This window comes from Parasteatoda tepidariorum, chromosome X1 (genome assembly GCF_043381705.1).
Source record: "Parasteatoda tepidariorum isolate YZ-2023 chromosome X1, CAS_Ptep_4.0, whole genome shotgun sequence".
Classification (NCBI taxonomy): Eukaryota; Metazoa; Arthropoda; class Arachnida; order Araneae; family Theridiidae; genus Parasteatoda; species Parasteatoda tepidariorum.
The window spans coordinates 48522149-48547498 of record NC_092214.1 but is presented as its reverse complement, the minus strand read 5'-3'; the positions used below and the strand labels follow the sequence as shown (position 1 = coordinate 48547498).

Below are 25350 nucleotides of genomic sequence, written 5' to 3'. Positions count from 1 at the left end.
CAGTCTTTCAACGGCGATTATAAAAAAAACTAATAATCAAACTGCATTTTCTTGTATTTTTTATAGCTCCTTGCATATTTTCTACACACCTTCATAATTTTATGTTTCTAAATCGAACAGATTTTGATCTGCAAAGCAAAATGTATGTCTTACAGGAAATTGATTTTGATGATTTAATAGAAGATTCGCCTCTCAAAAAGCGCGAAAAGTATAGTTACCTTAAATTTTCAATAAAAAAAATGATGTATATAAGCTTTTATAATTAATTTATATGTTTTTTACTCCTAAAATAAAAAAATTTTAAAAATTATTCCAGAAAAATATTTTTTTTCTCTAATTTTACTCATAAAGGGCTCCCAGATAATGATAGGCCCAGGGCCCCTATAAACATAAAAACGGCTCTGAGCAGAGCACACTACCACTAGAAGTGACATCAGAAGTGAAGCTACAATTCTGTTGCAAAATATACTAATCTTTTGTTTTATAACTTTAGTTCATTTCTGGTATGAAATCTTAAGAAGGATTGATCGTGTGCAGCTCAGATTACAAGATCCTAGAATGAATTTTAGAGAAGTGTTCCATGATCTTGAGTCATTAGCGACTGAACTAGCCGAAATTTGAGACAAGATCTGTAAAGAGACAATAGAGAAAGCAGAGTCTCTTTGTGAAAATTGGGACATGGATACAACAATACGTGCCTGGAAAACAGGGCCGGATTAAGACCCCTTGAGGCCCTAAGCACTGAAAATATTTTTGTGCTCTCCTCTAACAATTAAAAATATATCTACTATTAAGTCAGGTGTAAATTCAAAATATAAAAGCAAAAATATTTATAAAGAAGAAAATATTTAGTCAAATTAAAACAAAAAAATTAAAATAATATTAAAGGTAGAAACTGTTTTCAAAATTAGCAACGTATCGAATTAAGAAAACTTGAAAGTTTTTTTAGTGACTTTACAAAAGTTTCATTTTGAGATAGCAAAAATCCATGCAAAGAATAAAAGATGTGAAGAGAAATATAGGAAATATTTGATTAAGTTAAGTAAATAGCTTCTCACTGTTTTAGCGGTTACATGATTTATAAAATAAAAAGTACCAAGAAAATTTCAGGTTTATAATCTGTATTTTTGCTCCATTTTGCTACTTTATTTTGTAGAAAATTGAAAACAAAGGAGAGAGAGAAACTTTTCTCCCTCTTATTATTTTTTTTTTATGTGCATTTGTGAATTTTGGCCACAAAACATATTATTGCCTCACACTAAACTCATGGACACGAACTTTTCAATAGTCAGAGTACAAATTTACTTTGAGAATAATGACTAAATATTTAAATATGCTATTTCCTTAAAGTTATTATTACTAATTATTTATTTATTTATTATTGTTTTAATTTTTTTTTAAACTTGTATAATATTTTTAAATTGTATATTACAATTCATATTAAAATCTAATTTGTGACTACGTAAAAAGTTAACAAAAACGTTTGTTTCATTCCAATACAGTTTCTACCATTTCAAAACTAAATGGTAGAAAACATATAATTTATATTTGGATATAAAATATACATTTTGCGCATTCATTTAATTCTTCATTTATTAGTTTGTTCATTTATTAGTTCTAAAGAATTAAAGTTTAGCTTTCCCAAAAGCGAATTTAATATTCTTGCATATTATTTAAAGTTAGAAGTAATACCTATCTGAGCTCATGTTTCCAATGTGAATCGTCAGTTGAATTCATCAAAATTTTAAAGCAAACATCACATCATTACTTCGTACAGTTTTGTATTTTACAGGGTGCGTAGCCAAATCTTTGAATCAAAAATAAGCACTTTTTAAAAACTTTTCAAGCACTTTACAAAAATTTTCAAGCACTCAAAAAATCCATATTCTATCAATGATATTATTGAAAAACAAAAACTTTTTATGAACAGTTTTAGCATTGAAAAAAATCAAAAAGATAGGAGCGTAAATCGAAACAGTCATGACTTTCCCACATCACCGAGTGAATTCAACTTGACCCTGAACTCAGAACAAAAGTACCCTAACCCCCTACGTCAAAAAAGGTGTTAGAAGTAAAATAAAATAAACAAGAATAAAATTAAAATAAATTAAAAAGAAAAACATTTCATAAGGATCTGATATTCTCTATCTGAATTGGAGCACTCGGGTTTCGGTTACAAGTGTGCGCGCATGCGCAAGTCATAACGTGGGTACGACATGAAGTCCGCGTTTAATGATTACGTAGCAAACTCCCCATTTTTCGTGAAATGCATGGGATACACCAGACATCACTGAAGGGGGAAAAAATTATTCGGAAAAATAGCACTTTTTAAAAACGCCAGCTGAAAAAAGCACCTTTAAAAGCTTTTAAAAACGAAATCTCCAAAAAAGCACCTTTAAGTACTTTTTACAAACGCTACGCACCCTGTTTTAGTAATAAAAGCCTTTTTTTATTTCTCAAAATTTTGCTTATTTTACTTAATCCTCTTTTTTCTAAAAGAACTTGTAATAATTTTCTTCTTTTTTTTCTTTAACATATCTTTAAGTTAAACGATGTTTATTTAAAAAACAGGACTATTACATTTCATGATTTATCTATTCTTCCTTTCATTTCACACTTAAGCTTATCTGTTATATTTTAAATTAAATTCAACTAAAATTCACAGTTAAAATTTTTACACTTTTTCGTTACATTTTGGTAGGTACTTATTGAGACATTTTCTTCTTTAAAAATGGTTACAGTCAGAATTGCTGTAGACTATTAATACATTCATGATTCATCATATTCATTATTTAAATAAATAATAATAACATTCTGGGAATAATAAAATGTAAAATTAAGTGAAATATTTTTTATTTAATATCGCTTTAAACTAATATTTATTTTTTAAAACTTGTTTCTTTTAAATTTAATACAGTATGACTTACACAAAAATATTTTGCATAATTTATTGGCTCAAAATATTGAAAGTGATTTTATGAAAGTAAAGGCTTTATTTTGGCGTACTTACGCCCCTAAGTAAACTGAACTTCGCCAGTAAGTAAGGTTACAACAAGTATTCAAAATCCCCCCTGCCCTCCACTTCCCTGAAGTATTGTCCAGATGTGTAAGCCTGGAGGAGGTCAAAGGTCATTATTCATATCATACTTTCCCCCTTTAGCACAATTTAGGCTTGTTCGTTTCAATGTCAACTGGGTGTGGCTAATTTATGGTCAAACAGAGGAGAGAGCAAACCAGTAAAGCACAAGCACAGCTGTCAAGATTGATTGATCAGTTTTTTCCAACTTGCATTTCTTTATTTTGTTCATTGGAGATGCAGACATTTTTACTTCTCACTTTATTTTAAACTGCTTTAGAAACAGATGTTTCCTTTGACGCAGATTGTTTTTTTCAAGCTTTTTTTTATTTTTAAAAGATTAAATAAAGTTACTTACTTCTTCAGAATAAAATTCCATACATAAAAAGAACATAACTGATTTTTTTTGTCTTATCAGTATAAATTTCTTTAAAAAAAAAAATTAGATCAGATTAAGTGCTGAATTTTAGGATGCCGGATTAGGGGTCCCATACCCTCTTTTCTTTTCCCCAACCCCTTTAAAAATAACTGATTGATTCCTCCTAAACAGCTCCATTAGAAATGACAGGTGGAGGAGGTGGGGTGGGGCGTGCTTAGTTATTTCTTATTCTTGTTATTATTAGCTGTTTCGTTATTATTAGTCTTTCCTCAAATTGTTAACTGCAATAATTTTTTAAATCTTTTAATTTTAATAAATTTTTCTTTTTTTTTTCTTATTACATTGTTTTACGGATTTCTGTAATCAGTCCAGCTTAATTCAGCTGCTGAGCATATAAATATTTTTATTATTTATTTCTGCTGTTCTTCTGTTTTTTGGCTCGGTGCCAACTGGTAAGAACAACTTTATTTTCTATCGTATTATTTATTATTTTTTTTGCTGAGAGAGAAAATTTTTTTCACAAGAACTCTTTGTTAACGCATTTTAGGCTTCCCCCCCTCAAATAATTTAGAAATTATGCTATGTGATGTATTTAAAAAAATTTGTTGTACTTAACATCATTTTCAGAATTATTTGTTGTACTTAACTTTATTTTTTGGCGCGGTGCCACAGATAAGAACAACTTTATTTTAGATCGTTTTGTTGCTTTTTTTTCTTCTTTTTGCTGAAAAAGAAATTTTTTATTATAATTTAGAAATTAAAACTTTACTTTATGAGATGTATAAAAAAATTTAATTTTTTATTATACGGATATTCTACATGGTAATTTAAAGGTTTCTTCTATAAGGATGCTGATATGCGCGGTTTAGCGCCAATGCGACGTGTGCGCCGGAGCGGCCCTTACTATACCTTTTTTTAAAAAAATTTCATTTTTATCGATGTGCAGCGCTTTCGCCGAAAAATACGGTAATAATGATCTTTCCAATTTGTATTGATAAAATCCTTAGAAATCAAATCCTTAAAAATTAATGAATTAGGGTAGGAAATAGTACTTCATCCACCATATGCACTCAATATAGCATCATTGGATATTTCTAAATTCAGATTTGGCACAACAAATTTTAGGTGGCAAAAATTGCGAAAATTTGGATTCCCAAAATGCCATTTCCATATATTTTACTCAAAGTTATTTAATTGATCTAGCATTGAAAATTTAAACAATAGATGACAAAAGGTAGTTGATAAAATAGGTAAATATTATTAAAATTAAAAGAAACTTTTTAGAAATTTATTAGTAAGAATTTTAAGTGAAAAAACGACATTACTTTCCAACCCAACCTCATATCTAAAATATAAAATATAATATGCAGAAATATCTTGCTTGATAAGTGGGAGTTTAAGGAAGTGGTACCCAACCTGGGGTATGAGGCAACTCCAATAAGGGAAATAAAAACAATATTATAATAGTCTTTCAAATTACTAATATCTTTTAGAAATTAAATGAAATTTTAATAAAATTTGGTCCATAAGTTTTTGACATACTCTAAAGCAACTTAAAGAACTGATTTGTTACCAGTACATCACAATAACTACAAAACTTGCATCTGTTTTTAGCAATTTTTTTTTATTGCCAACCAGTTTTAGCGAATTTCCACTGGCATATCGCGTCAATTTCGCGATATGCCAGAAAGGAATCAAAGATTGCAACTCTAAAAATTTATAATTTTATCAGAATTGCATGCGTTTTTTTAACACAAAGTGACATTTTATTAGAGAAAAATAGCACAAAATTAAACTCAATCTCAGTCGCGATGCAACAGTATCGCCATGAAAACCCATGAATTTTCCCAATTACCATGCATTTTTCCCAATATGAATTGCGATATTGGATTTTAAAATTGTGTGACTATGAATCCATTGGATTTTAAAAACGCAAAAACAGAAATTGTGATATTGAATTCCAATTCACATAAATACCAATCATGATACATAATTTATAAATCACATATAAATACAAAAATAAATTTACGATATTACAGTGGCGGATCAAGCGGGGGGGGGGGGGGNGGGGGGGGGGGGGGGGGGCATGACCCCTCCCAAAATCCAAAAAAAAATTTAAATAATAATTTTTTTAGTAGTTCACAAAAGAAATAAAATATTTTAAAAATTATTCAAGGGGGCATATACACCTAGGTAGGTAGGAAAAATCAATTTTTTTTCCATCTAAATATGTTCTTCACTGTTTCAAGAATCATTAACAATGTTGAAGCGCGCTTCAACAGGTTTAACAAAAGATTGTATTTGCCAAAGTTTGAAAAAAAAATCATTACATTTATTATTTAAAGATTTTGAATACTTGAACTATTTATGTATTGTTCATTATAAAAAAAATAAATGAGACGCATTAAAAACCCCAGTTTCTTTTTTGTTCAAAAAAATATTTAAAAAAACATTTTATAAAAAAAATTAATTGTGGGGGGGGGGATCTGAGTCTATGACCCCCCCCCAGGAAAAATTTCTGGATCCGCCCCTGATTACAGCTGCATGAATATGTATCGTAATATTGGATTTTAAAAGTGAGTGAATATGAATCACAATGTTGGATTTTAAACTAGTGTCAATATGAATCACGGTTTGGGAATTTAAAATGCTTAAACACAAATCGAGATATTGGGTTTTTAATTCATATGAATAGGAATCGAGATATATGATTTTTAAATCACAGTTCCAAATTTTCAAAATGGCAAAAATTCTCAAAACCAAAAGAATTAAAATATTAGACATGTATGTAAACGTCTTGTTAACGGGGGATTTAGTAAAAGTTCAGAATTTTTGATGAACTATAAGTTTTTGATTCACGTACCAATGGTCTTCAGATACACGGAATTCTGCGATATTCACGAAAAAATCACATGCCCTGCTTCAAGCTTTTAGACCTGAAAGAATGATACAAAAACCTGGAATACAATCACCTATGAGTAGACCAAACAAATGTATCCCAGGAAGCAATACTTAACCTTAAAACTTTAGCAGCACTTAACCTTTTGTTTAAAAAAACATCAGTAAGGAATATACAAGACAAATGTATCCCGGTCAGTAGCACTTAACATTAAAAAATCATCAGTGTAGATTAAATTACAGATATTAATAAAGCAAAAATACTTCAGATATATATCAGATCCTTTCTCCCAGGCAACATATCGGTTACTGCTAGGCATTAATTTATGTAACAAAACTTAACTTTCAACACTCAAAATTCTGCCTTCATACTCATAAACTTCGTAAATCAACATAACAAAAATATCAAACTTCATAACAATGAGTTTAAATCTAAACGTATTTACAAAATGTGATAATACCCACCCACCTAAATATTCAGTCTGCACAAAAACAAAAAATTAACGTAACAGAAAATTCATTCTGAAAACAAAATGAGTTGAAATATCCAACTAAATATAATATAGTTTCTTACTGGCCTTCGATGAATTTTCTAATGTTTTCTAAAAATGTTTGTAATAATGAAAACATTTAGATTTAAATTTTTTTCCTGAAACCAGTAAAAAAAAACTAAACATTGAAAAAAAGTTTATCAGATCAACTAATCCTGGCAATCTGATTAAAAAAAAGAAGATACCTCATTAATATATGGTCAGTAAAGAAAAAAATATGGCAACAACTTAAAATTTTAACAAATAGTTATTATCTTCTGAAAATGCTGGTCCAATAGGTTTTTTTACTCATTAATGTATTTCTGTTTTATTTTTCCAAGATTTTCAAAAAAGGGGTCAGCACTTGATTTATTTCTGAAGTTTTTTTTAATGTTTTGGCAATTTATATTTTATTTTGACGTGGCTATTCTAACAGTAACTTCATCAGTATTTATTTTTCTTATTTGTGGGCGTCTCTTTATCATGTCGTAGTTTATGTACTTTTGGTCATTATTTAGACCTACTTTGTGATTGTTTGTCATTTATTTTTCTTTGCATTTACATTTCACTTTTTCTAATTGCTTTTTCTTATTTGATTTTCCATTAAGGGCCCTCGGGGTACTGTCAGATTTTGGTTTCACCACTGACAACAGAAAGGCTCCTGCGTGTTCGCAGGCAGGCAGTGTGTCCCCTGATGAAGTGCTGTCCTACTATAACACACATCTTAAATTTTTATTGTTTTCTGCTAAAACTGTTTTTTTTATTTTTTTTTTTTTTTTTTTTTTTTTTTTTTTTTTTTTTTTTACTTTATAAATTGAAATAAAACAAATTTGGATTTAGCTGCTTTAAGCGCTTTTCTATTTCGATTTATTATTTTAAATGTTATTTTTTTGTCTTTTTCTGAATTTGTAAATTAGTTTCATTCTTTGATTAGATGTCTAATAGGCTTGCTATCTGTGCATGTCTAATAGGCATTGTTTTCTGTGCATATGTTAAAAATAAATAATGTAATAAGTTTGGTGCTGTTCCTGACATGAAAGTATATATCTTGTAAGCTTGATTTTAACATACTTAGCTTTATAAAATAGACCACATAAATAAGCCAAAATATATTTCTTAACTTTTTGACAAAGTTGAAAAATTGTGTGAATTCTCATTCCAAGTGTTTATGTGTATAGTATGAAGTTTAAGTGGTTGAATTGAAATTTGGTATAAGAAAGTAAAAAGGTAAAGGTGGAAAAAAACTAATAAAAACATTCTTTATGCAGAGATATCTGTAAAACAATGAAAGAGAAAAGAGGTAATGACAAAATAAATAATCCAGCAGTGAGAAAAAAAGGTTAAAAGCACTGTTCTAAAGTTAAAGTTAATATTAATTTAATTATATCTAAATGGTTAGCTCTTAGTTTAAGTTTAAAATTCATAGAACATTTAGAAAGGTTCAAAATCATTTTATAAATCTAAACTTACCAGTGGGAAATGATTCGCAGAAAAAGTAATTTTAAATATTGTAACAATTTGTTTAAGAACAAATATATTTACCTGAGCAATATTTATCCATTTCACGATGATTCTGGCCCGCATTGCTGCTTTTAATGACGAATCTGACAAAACTGTGCTAATAACTCGCAAAGAAACAGCATTAAACTGATTAACAGTAGCAGTCACAGTTAAAGGAGAAACCTTCCACCCAGATAATTTATCCCTATGAGACCAAACTGATCCAAGACACTGGTATGGTACAAGTTTCTTGAAAAGTTCCTATATGTTCCAAGAAAATATTTTAATTTAATTTAATAGAAAGATGAGAATAAATTCAAATAATAGTATAAATAATTTAAAGAAAATTACATATAACAGATGCTTATTACAATGATGATAAATATCAAACAATTTTTCAAAACAAACATTAACAAAGAATAAGGTAGTAATTATGGATTAATAATTCACATTTCAATTAAATAATAATTTTTTTTCTTCAAAAATATCAAAACCAGGTGTTTTATCAGGAAGGATTTAAGAAATACACTATGTCTAATAAATAATTTAATGAAAAATTTATAGATGATCCAAATTTTTAAATAAAGTTGGTAATCATACAAGTTTTTTTATTGAACTAACAGAAAAACAATGTAAGTTTAAAGTCATATTCTTAAGTTGTATTCTTGAGGTTTTTCTATAATCAATCAAATATCTATAATGCTTATCCCAAAATAAATAAATAAAAATAGTTTATTCATTTTTATCCTATCATTTGTTTAGGTTCAGGACATTGACTTATCCACCATCCAATAAAGACAAAGATGTAATTTTTCAATAATATTTTATGCATATATAAATGATCCTGCCAGAAAACTTATAGTTTTATTTGAAGAGCTAAAAAAAATAAGGTTAAGACATCTTAAGCTAAGTGTAATGCAAAATAATGATAATAAATAAATAAATAAATTGCTAAATTTAAAATTCTGCGAGATTTTAAGAAAAACTATTTTTTGAACTATTTTAACTAAAATGTTTAATAAATGCAATCAAACAAACTAACATGTTTCTTCTTGATATTACATTAACAACTTTTTAATCTGACTCGAAGAATAAAAAAAAAGCAAAGCTATATTATCAATGATGAAAATGAGAACATATCGAAATAATAATTCCTGTGAGCTTATAATGCATCTCTCTCTTCTTAAGAGACTGTAGGGACTATTATGTAAAGAAACCTCCATAATTTATAGAACAACTTCCCTTTCAGCTAATGGGGCAAAAATATTAAAAGCAGTGCACTTGACATAATCATTGCATCAAATAAAATTGCACATGCATCCGTTGAAGTAAAGTGTAGAGTAGAGAACCAATTATCTGGAACAATCGGGGCCATCACTATTCCGGATAACTGATTTTTCTGATTTTCTGAATGGATACAAAATGCTATCTTTTTTATTGTTTATGAAACCCAACTAAAAAAATTATTTAGAAATAGTCTTAAAAGGAAGAAAAAACAATACAGTAATACACATAAGTTTAATAGGATAAAAAGGAGAAAAAAATAATGAAATACAAAGTATATAACAGGCTTAATATAAAGTAAGCAAAAAAGGTAAAATAAAAAAAAAAGTATCAGCATTTTTAAAAAAAAAAAAAAAACTCATCCATTCTTGGTTTTTGTTGCATGAACAACTAATGAGTCAACAAGTCTTTCAAATTTTCTGGAGAAAAGAAAACAAAATTTTTGACTTCATTTTTCTCAAATGAGAGGAGGAAGATGATGAGCATTTCTTTCCGATCGCGAATAAGGCATTTTTTCAATATAATTCTGAGAAGAGAAAAAAATCTTTCAAAACTTTCTGCAGAAAAGAAATTTAAAATTTTTTACTTTCCAAAGGAAACATCTTTCCGCAAAAACTCTCTAACATTCTGTGACAATAACGCCATGATTCTGATACACGATTATTAAATACTATCTAAAAGAGTTTAACTTGGGTTTCAACAGTTTGCTAAAATATTAATCGAAATCAGAAGGAAAAACACATGTATCACAATCTTATTCCTCATTAAGCTGAGCGATTTTATTTCTCCTCCACTCCAGTTAAACATAAATTGGCAAGCTGACACAGAAGCTGACATAATAAAAAGAATTTATGTTCTACCCCTCCTCACACCCCATTCAAAATGAATGAATTGAAAAACAGGTGCAGTTGCAATACTTGACCTTGAGTCATTACTCCATTTTCTCATGTTCAAAGACTAAATAGCAGAAATGACCAAGGGCGCCGGCAGTGGGGTGCACTTGCACCCCCCTGGCTTTTTTTAAACAATTAAAGAGATACAGAAAAAAAATTTGGTTATAAAATTTTCTTTATTAAAAATATTTTTATTCAAGAACAAATAATTAAGGAATTATTGATACATAACAATTAAAAAATTGTATAATCAAACAAGAATTGCAATAATCTTGTTAGCTGTCCAAATCTGTTTATAACTTTTTCAATGAATTCTGAGTCATCTTATTCTTATGTACACTGAGCATGCACAAACTACTTAATCTCTCGTGAAACATTGTAGGCGGATTCCATGTTTTGATGCTTCGCATTGTACTAAAAGTGCGTTCAATAGTGCACGTAGTAGCTGGAAGAGTTAGGCCAATTTTGACTGCCTCCCCGATACAGCTGGATAAAACGGTGTGGCCTGAATAACTAAATCGATGTATTCGAGGGATTCATAAGATATTGAAATAGATGAAAAAAATTAACAGATGGAAGCATATGTAATAACAAAATAAAATGTAACAGAATATTTTCACTTTTTTTAGGAGGAATGGTAGTTTGTTAGAGGGTTGCACCCCCTTTTATATTATTCTGCCGGCGCCCTTGGAAATGACAGATAATTTTTTAAAAAATAAGAAAAAGTAGGAAATAACAGGAAAAAAGTGAAGGGGTATAGAAATAATAGGAAAAATAGGAGTTCTTTAAGTAAGAATCAAAGACAAAATTATTTGTTTTAACTCTCCTGGACTAAGCAATCAACAGACTCCTACTGTGAGAAGTTGGTAGTAATGACTCCCTCTGCTTAAGGGCCAGGTGATAAGAAAACAGGTGTTAAATGAATCACCCTTTCTTACTGAGCTATGATTGAAAAGAAACAACTAAGTAGGGGGTGAGGAAGGGAATGATTGATGATATTTAGTACAAGACTCTTACTTCTCCTAACAGTATAGGGAACTAATGATTATTTCTAAAATGATGGTAAAGTAAACATCTTTTAAAAAAGAAAGAAAAATCTTCAAATCTGACAAGGAAAAAAATTTTTTTTTGAAAATGGCAGGAAAATTTATTGAATTTCATTCTGGTTATCTGATTTCCGGATAAGAGGTTCTGTACTGTATTAAGAAATTCTGAGTAAAAGAGTAAATTAAGAGAAGTAATCGTGATCAAAGCAGTCTCTTTTTAAAAGAGAAATATTAGCATAAAAACAAATCAAAAAGTAGATCAAATGAATCAAAACACAGCATTATAAAAAGGATTAGAATCAACAAAGAAATTTTCACAAATGAATTAATAATAAATTGCTCAAATAAAATAAACCCTTACACTGTCAGTATAAGTCAATTGCAAAGCAAATTCTCTGTCAGATATGTCCAAAATACTCCAATGTTGCAATGGTGAAATACCTGAATGTACACCATTAGTATAAACAACTGGATTGTTATTGATGTTTTCTAACAGAAAGAAAAAAGAATAACACATTTAATTATCACTCATAAAAATAACTTTAATTTTTAAAAAAAAACTGTACTATAAACAAAAATATTAAATTGAAAAATATTTAACAAATATATTACTGTTTTATATATAATATTATTATATATTCGTTATAAAAATTAACCACTATTTATGAAATTAAAAATTTGAAAAAAAATGAATCAGGATATTTTGTAAACAGTACTTTTAGCAAATTAAAGAGAAGAAACAAATATTCTTTATTATCAAATAATAATTTTGTTATCCCAACACTTAGCATTTTAAAAAACCTGCAAATAATGTTAACATTTTTAAAATATGTTTATTTTCAGATTCGGTTTTAAATCAGTATAAAGTTTATTTCATTAATAAGAGGTGCTGGTGAAGAAAAAGTTATTCCAACATATTCTTTGGGAATTGCATCAGACTTTAACTGCTGGAATTTGTGAATAAAAAATATCCCAAATGATGCTAAATATTTTTAATGAAGCTAATATTTTGAATGATGCTAAATATTTTTAATTCCAAAATTGATTTATATTGAAATAAATAAAAAAAGAAAGAGAAAACGTTTTTTTCCTATAGAAATATTTATTTACAACATTAAACTAATACTGATGATACTGACAAACATACAGAGGTTTAAAAATTAAGGAACATAAGAAATTAATATATTTTTAACTTAGTAATATATTTTTAACTAAGTAAATTAAGTAGTTTGATCAAATTTAAGAGCAGAAATCATGAAAAAAAATCTTGATCCTACAGGCTTCATGTGCCCACCCTTTCTTCCCTTTTGTCTTTGTTTAGTCAGTAAATTATAGCCTATTGTACAACCTGACTTTGTCCGACTGACAGAGTCCTAGTTTTCTAACACCACTATTAAACAGAAAAAAAATACGATTTAGCATATTTAATCTGCTTCAAACATTATTAAATTACAACTTAAAGTGTTGAATTTATTACAAATAAATCTTCATGTAATTAGAAACTACAAAGTAAAATTTTTAGGATGAAAACCAAAATTTTTCTCATAAAATTTTTCAAAACAAAGTTAATACAATCTCTTTCAGTTATCTTTTAACAATATGGTAACTGTAATTTGTTTCATAAGATTTACGATAAATGGCAGTAGCAGTCTAGACAAAAATACCAGGTTTTGGCTTTATAGATCTAATCCAACTATCTATATCATTAATTTTAAAGTTTTGTCTTTCTATTTTAATTTGCAGAGTTTTGCTAAACTTCTGATATCAAAAATTCCTTTATTAAATACTTTGATGAAAAACAAAAATTTTTCTGGATATAGAGCTTTTGTGTCTTTAAATTGGCTAAATTGATAAAATATTTTCTAAATGACTTAAGTTTCATTTTTCCAAACTAATTAACTAGTTAAAGTAATTATGTAAAGTGTAATTACATATAGGTCAGTTTTCTAAATAAATAGAGTAATATTGAAAAATATAAATACAAAAAAAATTTTTTTTTAAAAGAAGAATGCAGTAAATAACTGATAGCTTTTTATAGGGTGAATAATCAATTTTCCGAAAAATGATACAATATAGAGTTTATTTGAAGTTATTTGCTTATAAATAAGTTTAGAATCACTGAATGAAAATTTGTCGAATAGATCTGTTTATATGGTCTCTTAAATTGAATGGAGAAAATGAAATAAATTTATTAAAAATGTGGGTGTTAAAAAGAATTGTTACAAGCATTAAAAAATTTAATAAGTCTAAATTATTGATTTTATTTTAATAAATTAACACAAAAACGCTCAGCCTATCAAGGGATGCATTAAAAAAACTTTATTTTCCCATTAATGTGATAATGAAACTTTTAAGAAGTACAGCATACTTTTATTAGACAAAAATAGACATTATTTTTGTAATTAAATTTTAAAAAAAATTCAAATTAATTTTTTGAAAATTATTCATAAAAACCCTTTAAACAATGACAGGTGCAGGGCCCTAATAGCTTGAAGACCTGCCACAGTCCAATAATTACCAATGCCACAGTAAAAGCATATCTATTGATGTGCTTTTACTAGAAATGTAGCGGATCTTAAAATTGAGTCAGGTCGGACTACTCAATGAAAACTAAATCTTTCACTTAGACAGTTGCAGGTATTTAGAATTTTTTTTTATTTTATTACCCAGTCAGTTTTGGGTACTGGTTGAAAATCTTGAAACCTAGCAGCTTTTAGCATTGGTATAAACACTTCGTCGTTAGAAACTTTTTCAGTATAAATAACCCATATTTGTGTTACATTGAGAAGAAAATTATGGAAACTTTTACAGTTAATACAATGGTAAGAGAAGTCTAACCTGATTGTTTGAAAATTGAACTTATGAAGTCAGTAAGTAATAAATAGGATTTCTAAAGAAAATGTAACTTAAAGTCACTGATGGCTAAATACATTCATATATACTTCAGTTCAATATAAGCATTAATTAATTTCTACACTTATGGTTGAGTTATGTAAAAATAGAAAGAGTTTTAACAATTTTATGTTTGTGTTCCACCTTAAAGGAATTCAAAGAATTAATATATTAATCCAATGTTTAAAAGTATTTTTTGGTCTATGCAAGTAACAAGATTGATTTAAAAACACAGTGTATGCAACTAATATAGTAAAAGCAACTTTTACTGACAGTGGCAGAAAGTTTTTTTAAAACTTTCCTTAGTTTAAGTTAATATAATAAAATCAAGGCAACTTTAAATTATGTTTTTTTTCTTCCTTCGTGGAGTTAACCAGCAGTAGTATTATTTAATAATTTTCCATTTATTTTTATATGTGCAAAATATGATTAAACATTTTAAAATAAATTATGGTTTTAATTCACAATAAATTAAGGCTGGGGATATAATTTATCTGTTTTTTTTTCTTTTAATGTGTTAATTACATAATCATTTCTTTTTATCAATTAATCAGTAGTGAAATCCAGGAGTGCAAAAAAGTTTTTGAGTCAAGAAGTTTTTTTTTCGGCTTGAAATTTCCCCCAAAAGCTATAACATTCTTTTTTAAGTTACAATAATTTTTTCAAAATATTTTTAGGAAGTGAAGTTTGTACATTATTGAAATTTTCTGATAATTTTTGAAAAAAGAATTTATTTAGTTTTACACAATTCTTAAATAAACTAACCATACGTGTTAAAAGTAATATAAAATCATAACAAATAGAAATAATATATCAAACTAGTCCTACTCATAAATTTAAGGAATTCAGAGTAATAAATGAACAAATTGACAGTAAGTTGATATGGCATAAGGATGCAAAAAATATATTAAAATAAACTTCAAAAATGAATATTATAATATTTAAATTATGATTTACCTTTTCATCTTTCTTATGATTCATCAAAATACTATAATACATTTTAATTTATCAATAAGATTTAACAAAAGTTAGGAATGCACATTGCATTTTCTTTTTAAATTCAAACAAAAATTTTCCCCGAATCACATTTACACGATCAAACATTTTCTGCACCCCTGGTGAAATCTATAACGCCTAAACCAATAATTTTTAGCATAAACAATTTACAGATTGGTAGATTACATGGGTTTTCAAAAAAATAAACTTGCTTTGAAGAATTGTTTTAGGTTTACAACAATTTACAATTTGGTTGCGTTTAGCATAAATGAATGTTACCCAGCACTGAATATCCAGCAAAATAATCTGGTTCTAGGTTCCTTGGCACTGAGTAATTAAAATTGATAGCTGGATACTACAATTCATTAGCCAAGTCAGTCAGGAAATGAAAATCTGGCAGGGAACTGAGCGATTGTGCAATATTTGATACATTCCCTTGTTTTACAACAATTATTATTATAAGTCATTCCAAAGAAATAGCAAAAGAATACAAAATACTTAATTCTAAATTGACAAAACTATCTTTGAAAGAAACACGCTTAAAAGCAGCAGAATTTTCAAAAGAAAGAATAAATATAGCAATAAAGAAAACGAAGGAAATAAAAATAAAAATATGACCACCGAAGCCAACGTCTTCAGGGGTACCGGCCTCGGAAGCCAAAAAACAAAACCTTTTCTACTGAGAGAGAGGCTAAATTAAATGCAAAAAAATATTAACAAAAGCACTAGAAAAGGAATTACCTTGTGGAATTCTAATAATTTGCTTATAATGTCATATGTTCTATTATATGTTCTATGTAATATTATATGTTCTTATTAAATATTTTTTTGCATTTTTTTGAAGCTAAATTTCTTGAGTAAAATGAATTTAAAGCTTTTAGATACATTGATGATTTGATTTTGTTCAATTGCGATAATTTTAATTTTATTTATAGTATTTATCCTAAAGATTTGGTTTTGAAGAAAACTAATGAGAATTGCTTAAATGTTGAATATTTAGATTTTAAAATTGATATTGTTGATAAAATAATTAAAATTGGTGTTTTTGATAAAAGAAAAGCTTTTAAATTTAAAGTTATTTTTTTGAGCAACTTTAATACTAATCTGTGAAATAAAACTTTTAAAAATTTAGTTTTTTCATAATTGGTTAGGATTAAAAATATTTGCAATAACGTTGAAAGTTTTCAGGAGGCTGTGATAGCTTGAGTAATAATGATTTTCCTTTTAACTTTTGTAATATAAATTTTTTGATTAAAAAAATGATTGAATAATACTAGATTTTTATTTCTTTTAACAGGGCACAATTCAAGTCTTAACTGAGCAGCCCCAGTTAAGCATTATATTAATTTGTTACATATTCTTCTTCTCTTTTTTTCATTCTGTGCATTTTATAGAGGGCGTTGTTTTCTTTTGTTTTAAGTGTTTCCTTTGCATTTAGTTTGCTTGCGAAATCGCTGTTTGAAAAGTTTAATGTGAGTTTTTATTTTCTCAAGTTTTTGTTTGAATTTCTTTTCTGAATTGGTTTTATGCATTTCATGTATTTTTTCCTGGACTTATACAAAACCTTTGGGGTACTGAGAGAGTTAATTTTGGCATTTAATTTGGCCTCTCTCTCAATAGAAAATGTTTTGTTTTATGGCTTCCGAGGCCAGTACCCCCTGAAGAGGTAGGTGTCGGTGGTCACATTTTTATTTTTATTTCCTTCGTTTTTCTTTATTGCTATATTCATTTCAAAGAAATATAATATGAACATATTTTGAATAGGTTTTGAAAATTTTTTGTTTCAAAATGACAATAAGAAATAGATAAATTAAATTAACTACAAACTACTATGACTATGAGATCCATGACTATTGGATCTTGTCTGACTCCGTCACACAATTGGAGGATAAGGAACAACAACAACAAACTACTAAGAAGAAACAGGTATTTCTGATGCTGTATAACCAGATTATGTTTACATATAAATATAAATGAAAACAGTTTACCAGCATTTCCAGAGTTTTTATACTTCAAAAGTTTATGTTTTGCTCTGAGATCTAGAACACTTCCAGGTACAAATCTTCTAGTAAATTCCTTTAATTTGAGTAAAGTCAAAAATTGAGGAGGTTCGAAGAAGTCTTCAGAATACATGTCCAGCCAAACCAACAATACTTTTTCAATAGTTCTGAAACAGAATATGGAAAGGGTATAAGATTATGAAAGTTCAATCAGGCAAAAAAAAAAAATATATATATAAAATTAATATACTGGTAATTTTATCTTCAATTGAGAAATTAAACTATTATAATATTGTTTTAATATAATTTCAGAAAATTATTTAATTTGAATTGGTGTAATTTATCCTAATTAAAACCAATTGGAACCTTTTGACAAATCACAAGAAAAGTGAATTCTTATAAATCTATTACTCATTGGATACACAAATGAAAAATCAGATGCATTACAATGTTTGAATGTATTATCCAGTCAATGTATAGGGGAATTTAGACAATGAAAAAGCAATAAAATATCAAGAAATTAAATTTAATTATGTTTCTAACTAAAATTGCTTTTATGCACTCTCCTCAAATTTACAATTACAAAATACCATGCCCACATTACCAATCCCATATATTTTAGTTAAAATATAACAAATAATAAACATAAAAGCATTTTGTAACATATAAACTAAAAATGCAACCTCTATCTTAAAGGCAAAATTTTCTTGTTATACATTTTAATTTAATCTTATCCTCTTGTTATCAATTATGCTTTTGGGTGAAATTTTAGTTTATAATTGCAAATAAATTTGTATGTACAGTAAAGAACCCGTTATCCGGAAATCAGAAAACCGGAAAACCAAAAAACCGGAAAGAAAATCGATAAATTTTCTCGCCATTTTTTAAAAAAAATTTTTTTCCTCATAAGATTTCACGATTTTTCTTTCTTTTTTTAAAGATGTTTATCTTACCATCATTTTGGAAATAATCATTAGTGTATTACTTCATCGTTTTTTTCTTATTTTTAAGATTATTTCCAAATTTTTTTTTTTTAGTTGGGTTTAACAATAAAAAAAACGGCTTTTTGTAGCGATTCAGAAAACCGGAAAAATCAGTTATCCGGAATAGCGATGGTCCCGACGGTTCCGGATAATCGGTTCCCTACTGTATTATAAACTACACCAATATTTCTTAATTGAAATATAATTTATCTTACATGACACTGTTCAGCTATAAATAATTTCAATATAATAGAGGATTTATATTTGATTGTAACAGTGGGCACAACTATAACAAAAATATTGACATCCGAGATTGTCGCAGAATATCACTGTATCTGTATGTCAACAAAACAAATAAGAAAACAAAGTTTATACTGCAATGAATTTATTTTAAAAACATATTAAACTGGTAGACATACTCACAAACAGAGGGACAAATGAGCAACAAAAAGAAAGAATGATACAAACAATAATGCTTCAACAGAAGCTTAAATACTCTTTAAACAGATAACGAATGACGTCATGATGCATGCGAGAACGACCAACAGCAAATTAAAAGAAACTGGCCGATCCCTGCAGACCGTGACATTACCGCGGTAAGTTGAATGCATGAGGCCGTCATCTTAAACGACTGACAAAGATTGAATCTATAAACTTTTGTAATTTAATCAATCCAAACAGAATGATACTATTGAATTTAATATAGGGGAAGAAATTAAAGATAAAATTTTATAACATGTTTTATTTAAACCACATTTTGTAGTTGTCTCTTTTATTTAATAAAAAGGAAAAGAGATAAAAAAATAAAAAGCAATTATAAGCTTCATAAAAAAATTGATTAAAATAAAGTTTAAAAATAGAAAAACCTTTTATGATTTTCTCGAAGTTCCAAAGAAACTTTTGAGCTTTCACAATGCATTTGCTCATACCTAGAAGAAATGAAACTATATTTAAAAAAAAATATTTAACAACGAGTACAATTCATTATGTTAAATGGACACTATTTAAGATAAATATTTTTTATTAAAAAAAATATTGAATAATTAATGCTATTTATTACTAAGCACAAAAGATTTTTTCAAGGTAAAGCAAATTATTCATTAGATTTTTCTCTTTTTAATATCTTCTATATAAAGCAAGATAGATCAAAGTTTACTATAATGATTTTCAGAGTTAATTAACAAAAAAGTTTTTTTTACAAAGACAGTTTAAATTATATTATTTTAAAATATGTTTACCTATTTATAAGGATAGTTAATACTTGACTTGGAACTGCAAAAGATCTATAAGTTGATAAAAAAATATTCATGTATGTAGATTCAAGATCTCCTAAATCTGTTGTAAGACTTTCAACTAATTTTTCTATAGTGCCTGCTTTTATCATTCTTATTCGAATGGTTTCCCATTCAAGATGTGAAACTTGTTCAGATGAATCCTAAAAATTGAATTAATTACAATTAAATTGATAAAATAGTTTAAATAATCAAATAAAGATATTTTAATTAAATAAATTTGTCAAAACTGTTTCAAGTAAGAGACAAAGAAAACCAAAAAGTAAATGTTTAGGAGAAAAATATTAAAAAAATTATTACAAACAATTGTGTGTATGAGCATGGTAAAACTAGGATACCTTGTAGATTCATAGGTATGTTATCCAGAAAATGCCAATATGAGTAATTCTTCAAAACCTTCAACAAATATGACCTTGATACAGTATTTTAACAGAATTCATTGAAAATTTTTGGTTCATGACTTTTCCTTTCTTTTCAAATTTCTCAAGAAATGCTGTATTTTTTGTAAATGTAATACTCACAATTTTTGATAAAAACTTATCCATAAAGGGATTTGACGGTCAGTTAAAAAGGTATATTCACAAAGATGTCATATTTTTAAAAATTGAATTTTTTGCTGTATGTTTCATAATTACATGAAGATTATTAAAGGAATAAAACAAAAATTACAGAATATTAGAAATTTGAAATCAAAGCATTTAAAATTTGGCAGGACATGAGTATTTTAAGTAAAAATTTCCCATTATTTGTACAAAAAATAAATAAATAAAATAAAGAACTTTTTTTTTAATGTGATAAATTGGTAGTCAACCATGTGTAAAAGATTCAGTTTGTAGGTTTTCTTAAAATAAAGGAAAAAATTCAGATATGTAACATTCACATATTTTTGAGTTTTTCTCCATTTATAAGCAAAACAATAATAAAAAAATGATACAGTTACATGAAGACTCCTTAAAAAATCTTCAAAAATTACCACTGTAAACAATATTAATTTTGAATCATAAAATTTTCAAAAATTATTTAATACCATTGAATACTTAGTCAAAATTTTATTTAAATTTAACTTTCAAATGCAAGACTTTAATACAAATAAGATAAGAAGTAAAATGTTTATAATTTATTACCTGTAAAGAAGGCTAAATAGTGACCAACTATATAAACTATACTTTATAAAACCAGTTTTACCTAAATTAAATTGATGAAATAAAAAAAAAGTTAGACATAAGACTGTTAGTCAGATTGTTTTGCTTTCTGGAAACCATACTACTGGCAAATCGGAATAACTTTTGGACTAGTTTAATAGAAAATGGTTTAATTTGAAGTTGTTCTCAATGTGGTTGAAGTTTTCATGATCCAGAGTTTTCCAAAATAAGAAATTTTCACAATCAATTTCATCTTAAAAACTACTTTCTTGTAAAAAGCTCTTGAATTGTTTTCTGTTTTGATTGTATACTTTTAATTGAACAGTATTATAAAATAAAAAAATTTAACACTTGCAATTTTTTGCATGATGTTTTTATTGTATAACTTACCAAATAATTTAATTTTTAATTCAGTTGTCAGTGTTGCAATGCTAGTTAGCTTTACAAAGATTGTAAAAAAATAAAATAATATCCACAGCATTTAATTAATTAAACATAAATATTAATAAAGGATAGAAAGGATTAAAAGTACAGCGGCCAATGGCTTAAAATTGTACAATCTTTTAGCATGCACATGTGAGATTGAACTGATACCTATTTAGCTTTTTGCCCCCTTCTCAAAACCATATACTAGTTTTAAAACTGAGATCAATTTTTATTAAAATCTAAATAATGTATAGTACAACCAAATTGAAAATACTAATCAACAGATACCACACTTGATGGTTGCTTTCAGATTTCATAGTTTATAAGGAGCTAACTTTTCTTCATACAATGAATTGAATTTTTTTAGGAGCTATTGATATTAATTTCCCTATTTTTTATTACTTTTCACCTCCTACATACAATGTTTAACCCAAGAATGTATCCTGAGTAGAGAATGTAATCTTGCACTGTTTTTGCCACTACTGGATTTTAGAATTGAGATATACTAATCCTGCAGGATTAATAAGTCTTAATTAAGTACTCCTTACAAAGTAAGAATTAATTTAATAAATTATAACTGAGAGAAGTATGGAGAAACAAAGAATTTATGAAGTTTAAGAATATGAAATTTAACCTTTCATTAAGACAATACAAAGAGAATTATGAAAATTATGGACTTAACATGTTTACAGTTAATTTTTAATGCTAAAAAATAAGAATATAAACAGGGGTCTGTTTAGAAGAAATTTGGGACCCTTCACAAAATATTCTAACTTAAAAACAGACCCTCCACAAAATGATTTTTCTTTTAATTGGACTCTTCACAAATTTGTTTATTTTCATTATTGTTTTGTTAATTGAATAAACCCTTCCAAGATGGATTTAATTAAGAAAGATGGATGTAAATGAATTAAGTTTTGTCTTTGGCAGACAATTCTTCCATTATTCGTCCGAAATGAATATTCTGTGTTCAGTAGTATATGCTAAATATCAAATATTTGTATGTTGCATCTCTAATTTAGAAGCAGCAATTGCTGTTTATTTTTGAAAATTTTATTTTTTTAATTATAATTTTACAGTGTTGAGCATAATCTTGTATGTCTTTACAATTTAAAAACTCATTGAAAAAGTTTTTTGCAATAACCGGACCTTATTTGTACAAATTCATAAAAGCAGGAACCTGGTTGAAAGAATGTAATTTTTTCACAATTTCACGAAAACCGAACCTTTCACAAAATGTTTGGACAGACCCCTGATAAAAAACATAACCAATCCAATGAGTCATCCCTATATCAAGATAGAATTTTAGTGCCCCATAAGTCGCTCAATGAATAGTCTCTTTCGACTCAACTGTAGTTAGTTTTATGAATGATACATATTCCAATCCACAGTATTGAGTAGTCTATTGAATTAAAACAAATTTAATTATAATAAAAGAGATTTGATTTTACAGATTTAGCTCCTGATTCTTTTGGAATAAAATTTAAACCTAATCAACATGCTCAGTCACCATTATAAATCCACCTATAATTTTGTTTTTGGAATTCCTATTTAATTTTTGGTCATTATAAAAATTCAAATATTTTTTGACAAGCAAATCATTTAATAATAGTGAGAAAAGTTGAAGTCAAATAATTTTGTAATCACTAATTGCATATTATGACTAGACAGAGTTTTACACAAACCTTATAATAAAATTGGAACAGATTTTTCAGACAACTGCACTCGATGTTTGGCAAATTTTTTTCTTGCTAACCAATTTTGTCACATTCTTATTGGCACCCCTTTTGTCATATGCTGAAAATGGAATCAAATATTGCTACCCTAATAAATTTGAAGTTCACTTGTCTTGCAGTTATTTTTTAACACATACCATGCATTTTATAAAAAAAACAGTGTAGGGCATAGGTGGGGAACCTGCGGCCTCCGCGAGGTTCTTGTGCGGCCCTTTGCCACCTAGTACAAAATGGTAGAGTTCGTTTCAAAAAACAACTATTGTACATCAACGCCATGACAGTTGCGCGAAAAATCCCTCCAAAGATTCCTTTACTGAAAATTCCACAATGTTTATGTAATTTACATATCTAAAAGAAACGAATAATGTTCTATGTAATATTTATTTGAAAATAAATTAAAATTACAAAATACTATTTACAAAATTTGTGAAAAATTAGTGTGTGTGAAAAATGAGAAGCATCATCAGCAGGCATCTTTTAGTGCCTTTGTAAATCAAAATTCCGCTGCAGTTGCTGTTACGTATAAAATAGCACATACTTGGAAAAAGGGGCAAACCATTTAGTGACATTGAAATAATTAAAGAATGTATTGTTGAAGCAGTGAGTATGTTAGATCCAAGAAATGTCGACAAATACAAACAATTACCTCTTTCAAGAAGAACTGTAACAGACCAATAGCACGAATTAGCGCAAAATGTAACAGAGCAACTTCATACAATTATACAAAATGAAGATGTTTATTTTTCAATTGCTTTAGATGAAAGCACTGATAAAACAGATTCGGCACAAGTTTTATATTTTATTCGTGCTATAACTAAAGATTTTCATTGTTACGAAGAACTACTTGCGTTGGGTACACTAACTGGAAGAACTCGCGGAGCCGATATTTTCGATAACTTCAAAGAAGTATGTAATAAATTACAATTGAATGTCAGTAATTTAGTCAGTGTTTGCACCGATGGCGCACCTTCCATGAGAGGCAAAAAAGAAGGATTCGTTGCTTTGTTAAAAAAGGAAAACTTAAACTTGAAAAAATTGATATCATTTCACTGCATTTTGAATCAGCAAAATCTTTGCGCAAAATCTACCATTTTGCAAGACACTCTGGATAGAACCATTGCCATTGTCAACTATATTTGCGTAAATGCAATGCATCATCGTGAATTTCGGCAGATGCTCTCTTTAGATGAGGAAACGTATAGTGTTGACCTACCATACTACTGCAAGGTTCGCTGGCTATCGACAGGTCAGGTTTTGATAAAAGTTTTGTCTTTACGACGACAAATTTTAAACTTTTATCAAGAACAAGGAAAACAATGTGATCTATCAGATGAAGTATTTCTCAGAAACCTTGCATTTTTGTCTGATATGATGACAAAACAAAACAATTTAAATATTTGCCTGCAAGGTGAAACGAGGTATATTTATGAAATGTGGTAAAAGATCCAAGCGTTTAGAAAAAAATTATCATTTTTCAAAACATTGCTTTGTCGATCGAAAATATCTGCACAACACTTCCCGAAGCTAGCTAAAATGTTAAATGAGCAGAACTGTGAAAATAAAATATTCGATGAATATGTAGGTGTCTTGGATTGTTTAATAGAAGAGTATACTAAAAGATTTTCTGATTTTGACGAGCACACTCCTGCTATGAAACTGGCATTTGAACCACATTTAATAGATATATCCGAGATTCCTGCAGAACTACAAATGGAGTTAATTGATTTAGGGGAAGATAGTATCATCAAATCCCTTTTTAACGCTAAAAAGGATCCCATAGAAATCTGGAGAAATGCTGTTGAATATCCATGCCTTTGAGAACATGCTCGCCGTTTACTTTCCTACTTCGGAAGTACCTACTGTTGAGAGACAACATTTTCTCTCATGTCAAAAATAAAAACAAATTTAAGAACGCAAATTACAGATGCACATTTAGAGGATCAATTAAAGCTGTGTGTTACGAAGCTTGATCCAAATATACAATTACTGTCAAACAAAAAACAAAGCCAAATAAGTCACTAACTTAGTGAATAAAAAAATATTTTTTATTGTATTTTTTTATAATATTTTTATATTATTTTATATGTATATTATATTTAAAATTTTGTAGTATTATATTTTATTTTTTCTATATAATGCAATAAATTGTTAAATCTATAGAAAAACTATAATAATTTCACAAAAGTCACTTTCTTAGGTCAATCAGCTTATGCGGCCTCTCTTATTGCTGCCTAATTTAAATGTGGCCTCTAATGGTAAAAAGGTTCCCCACCTCTG

The 25350-nt window shown here is 27.7% G+C and overlaps 1 protein-coding gene across 1 annotated transcript in view; it reads right to left on the bottom strand.

The window, feature by feature from the left end:
* Nucleotides 1-25350, bottom strand: part of LOC122269917 (Ral guanine nucleotide dissociation stimulator-like) — a 57587-nt gene that overhangs the window by 28210 nt on the left and 4027 nt on the right. Inside the window, exons 3-7 of the mRNA XM_071187803.1 lie at nucleotides 19716-19912; nucleotides 19344-19406; nucleotides 17483-17661; nucleotides 11968-12095; nucleotides 8426-8644 (exon numbers count right to left, since the gene is read on the bottom strand). Coding sequence (XP_071043904.1) covers nucleotides 8426-8644; nucleotides 11968-12095; nucleotides 17483-17661; nucleotides 19344-19406; nucleotides 19716-19912 — 786 coding nt within the window. The remainder of the gene's footprint in view (nucleotides 1-8425; nucleotides 8645-11967; nucleotides 12096-17482; nucleotides 17662-19343; nucleotides 19407-19715; nucleotides 19913-25350) is intronic.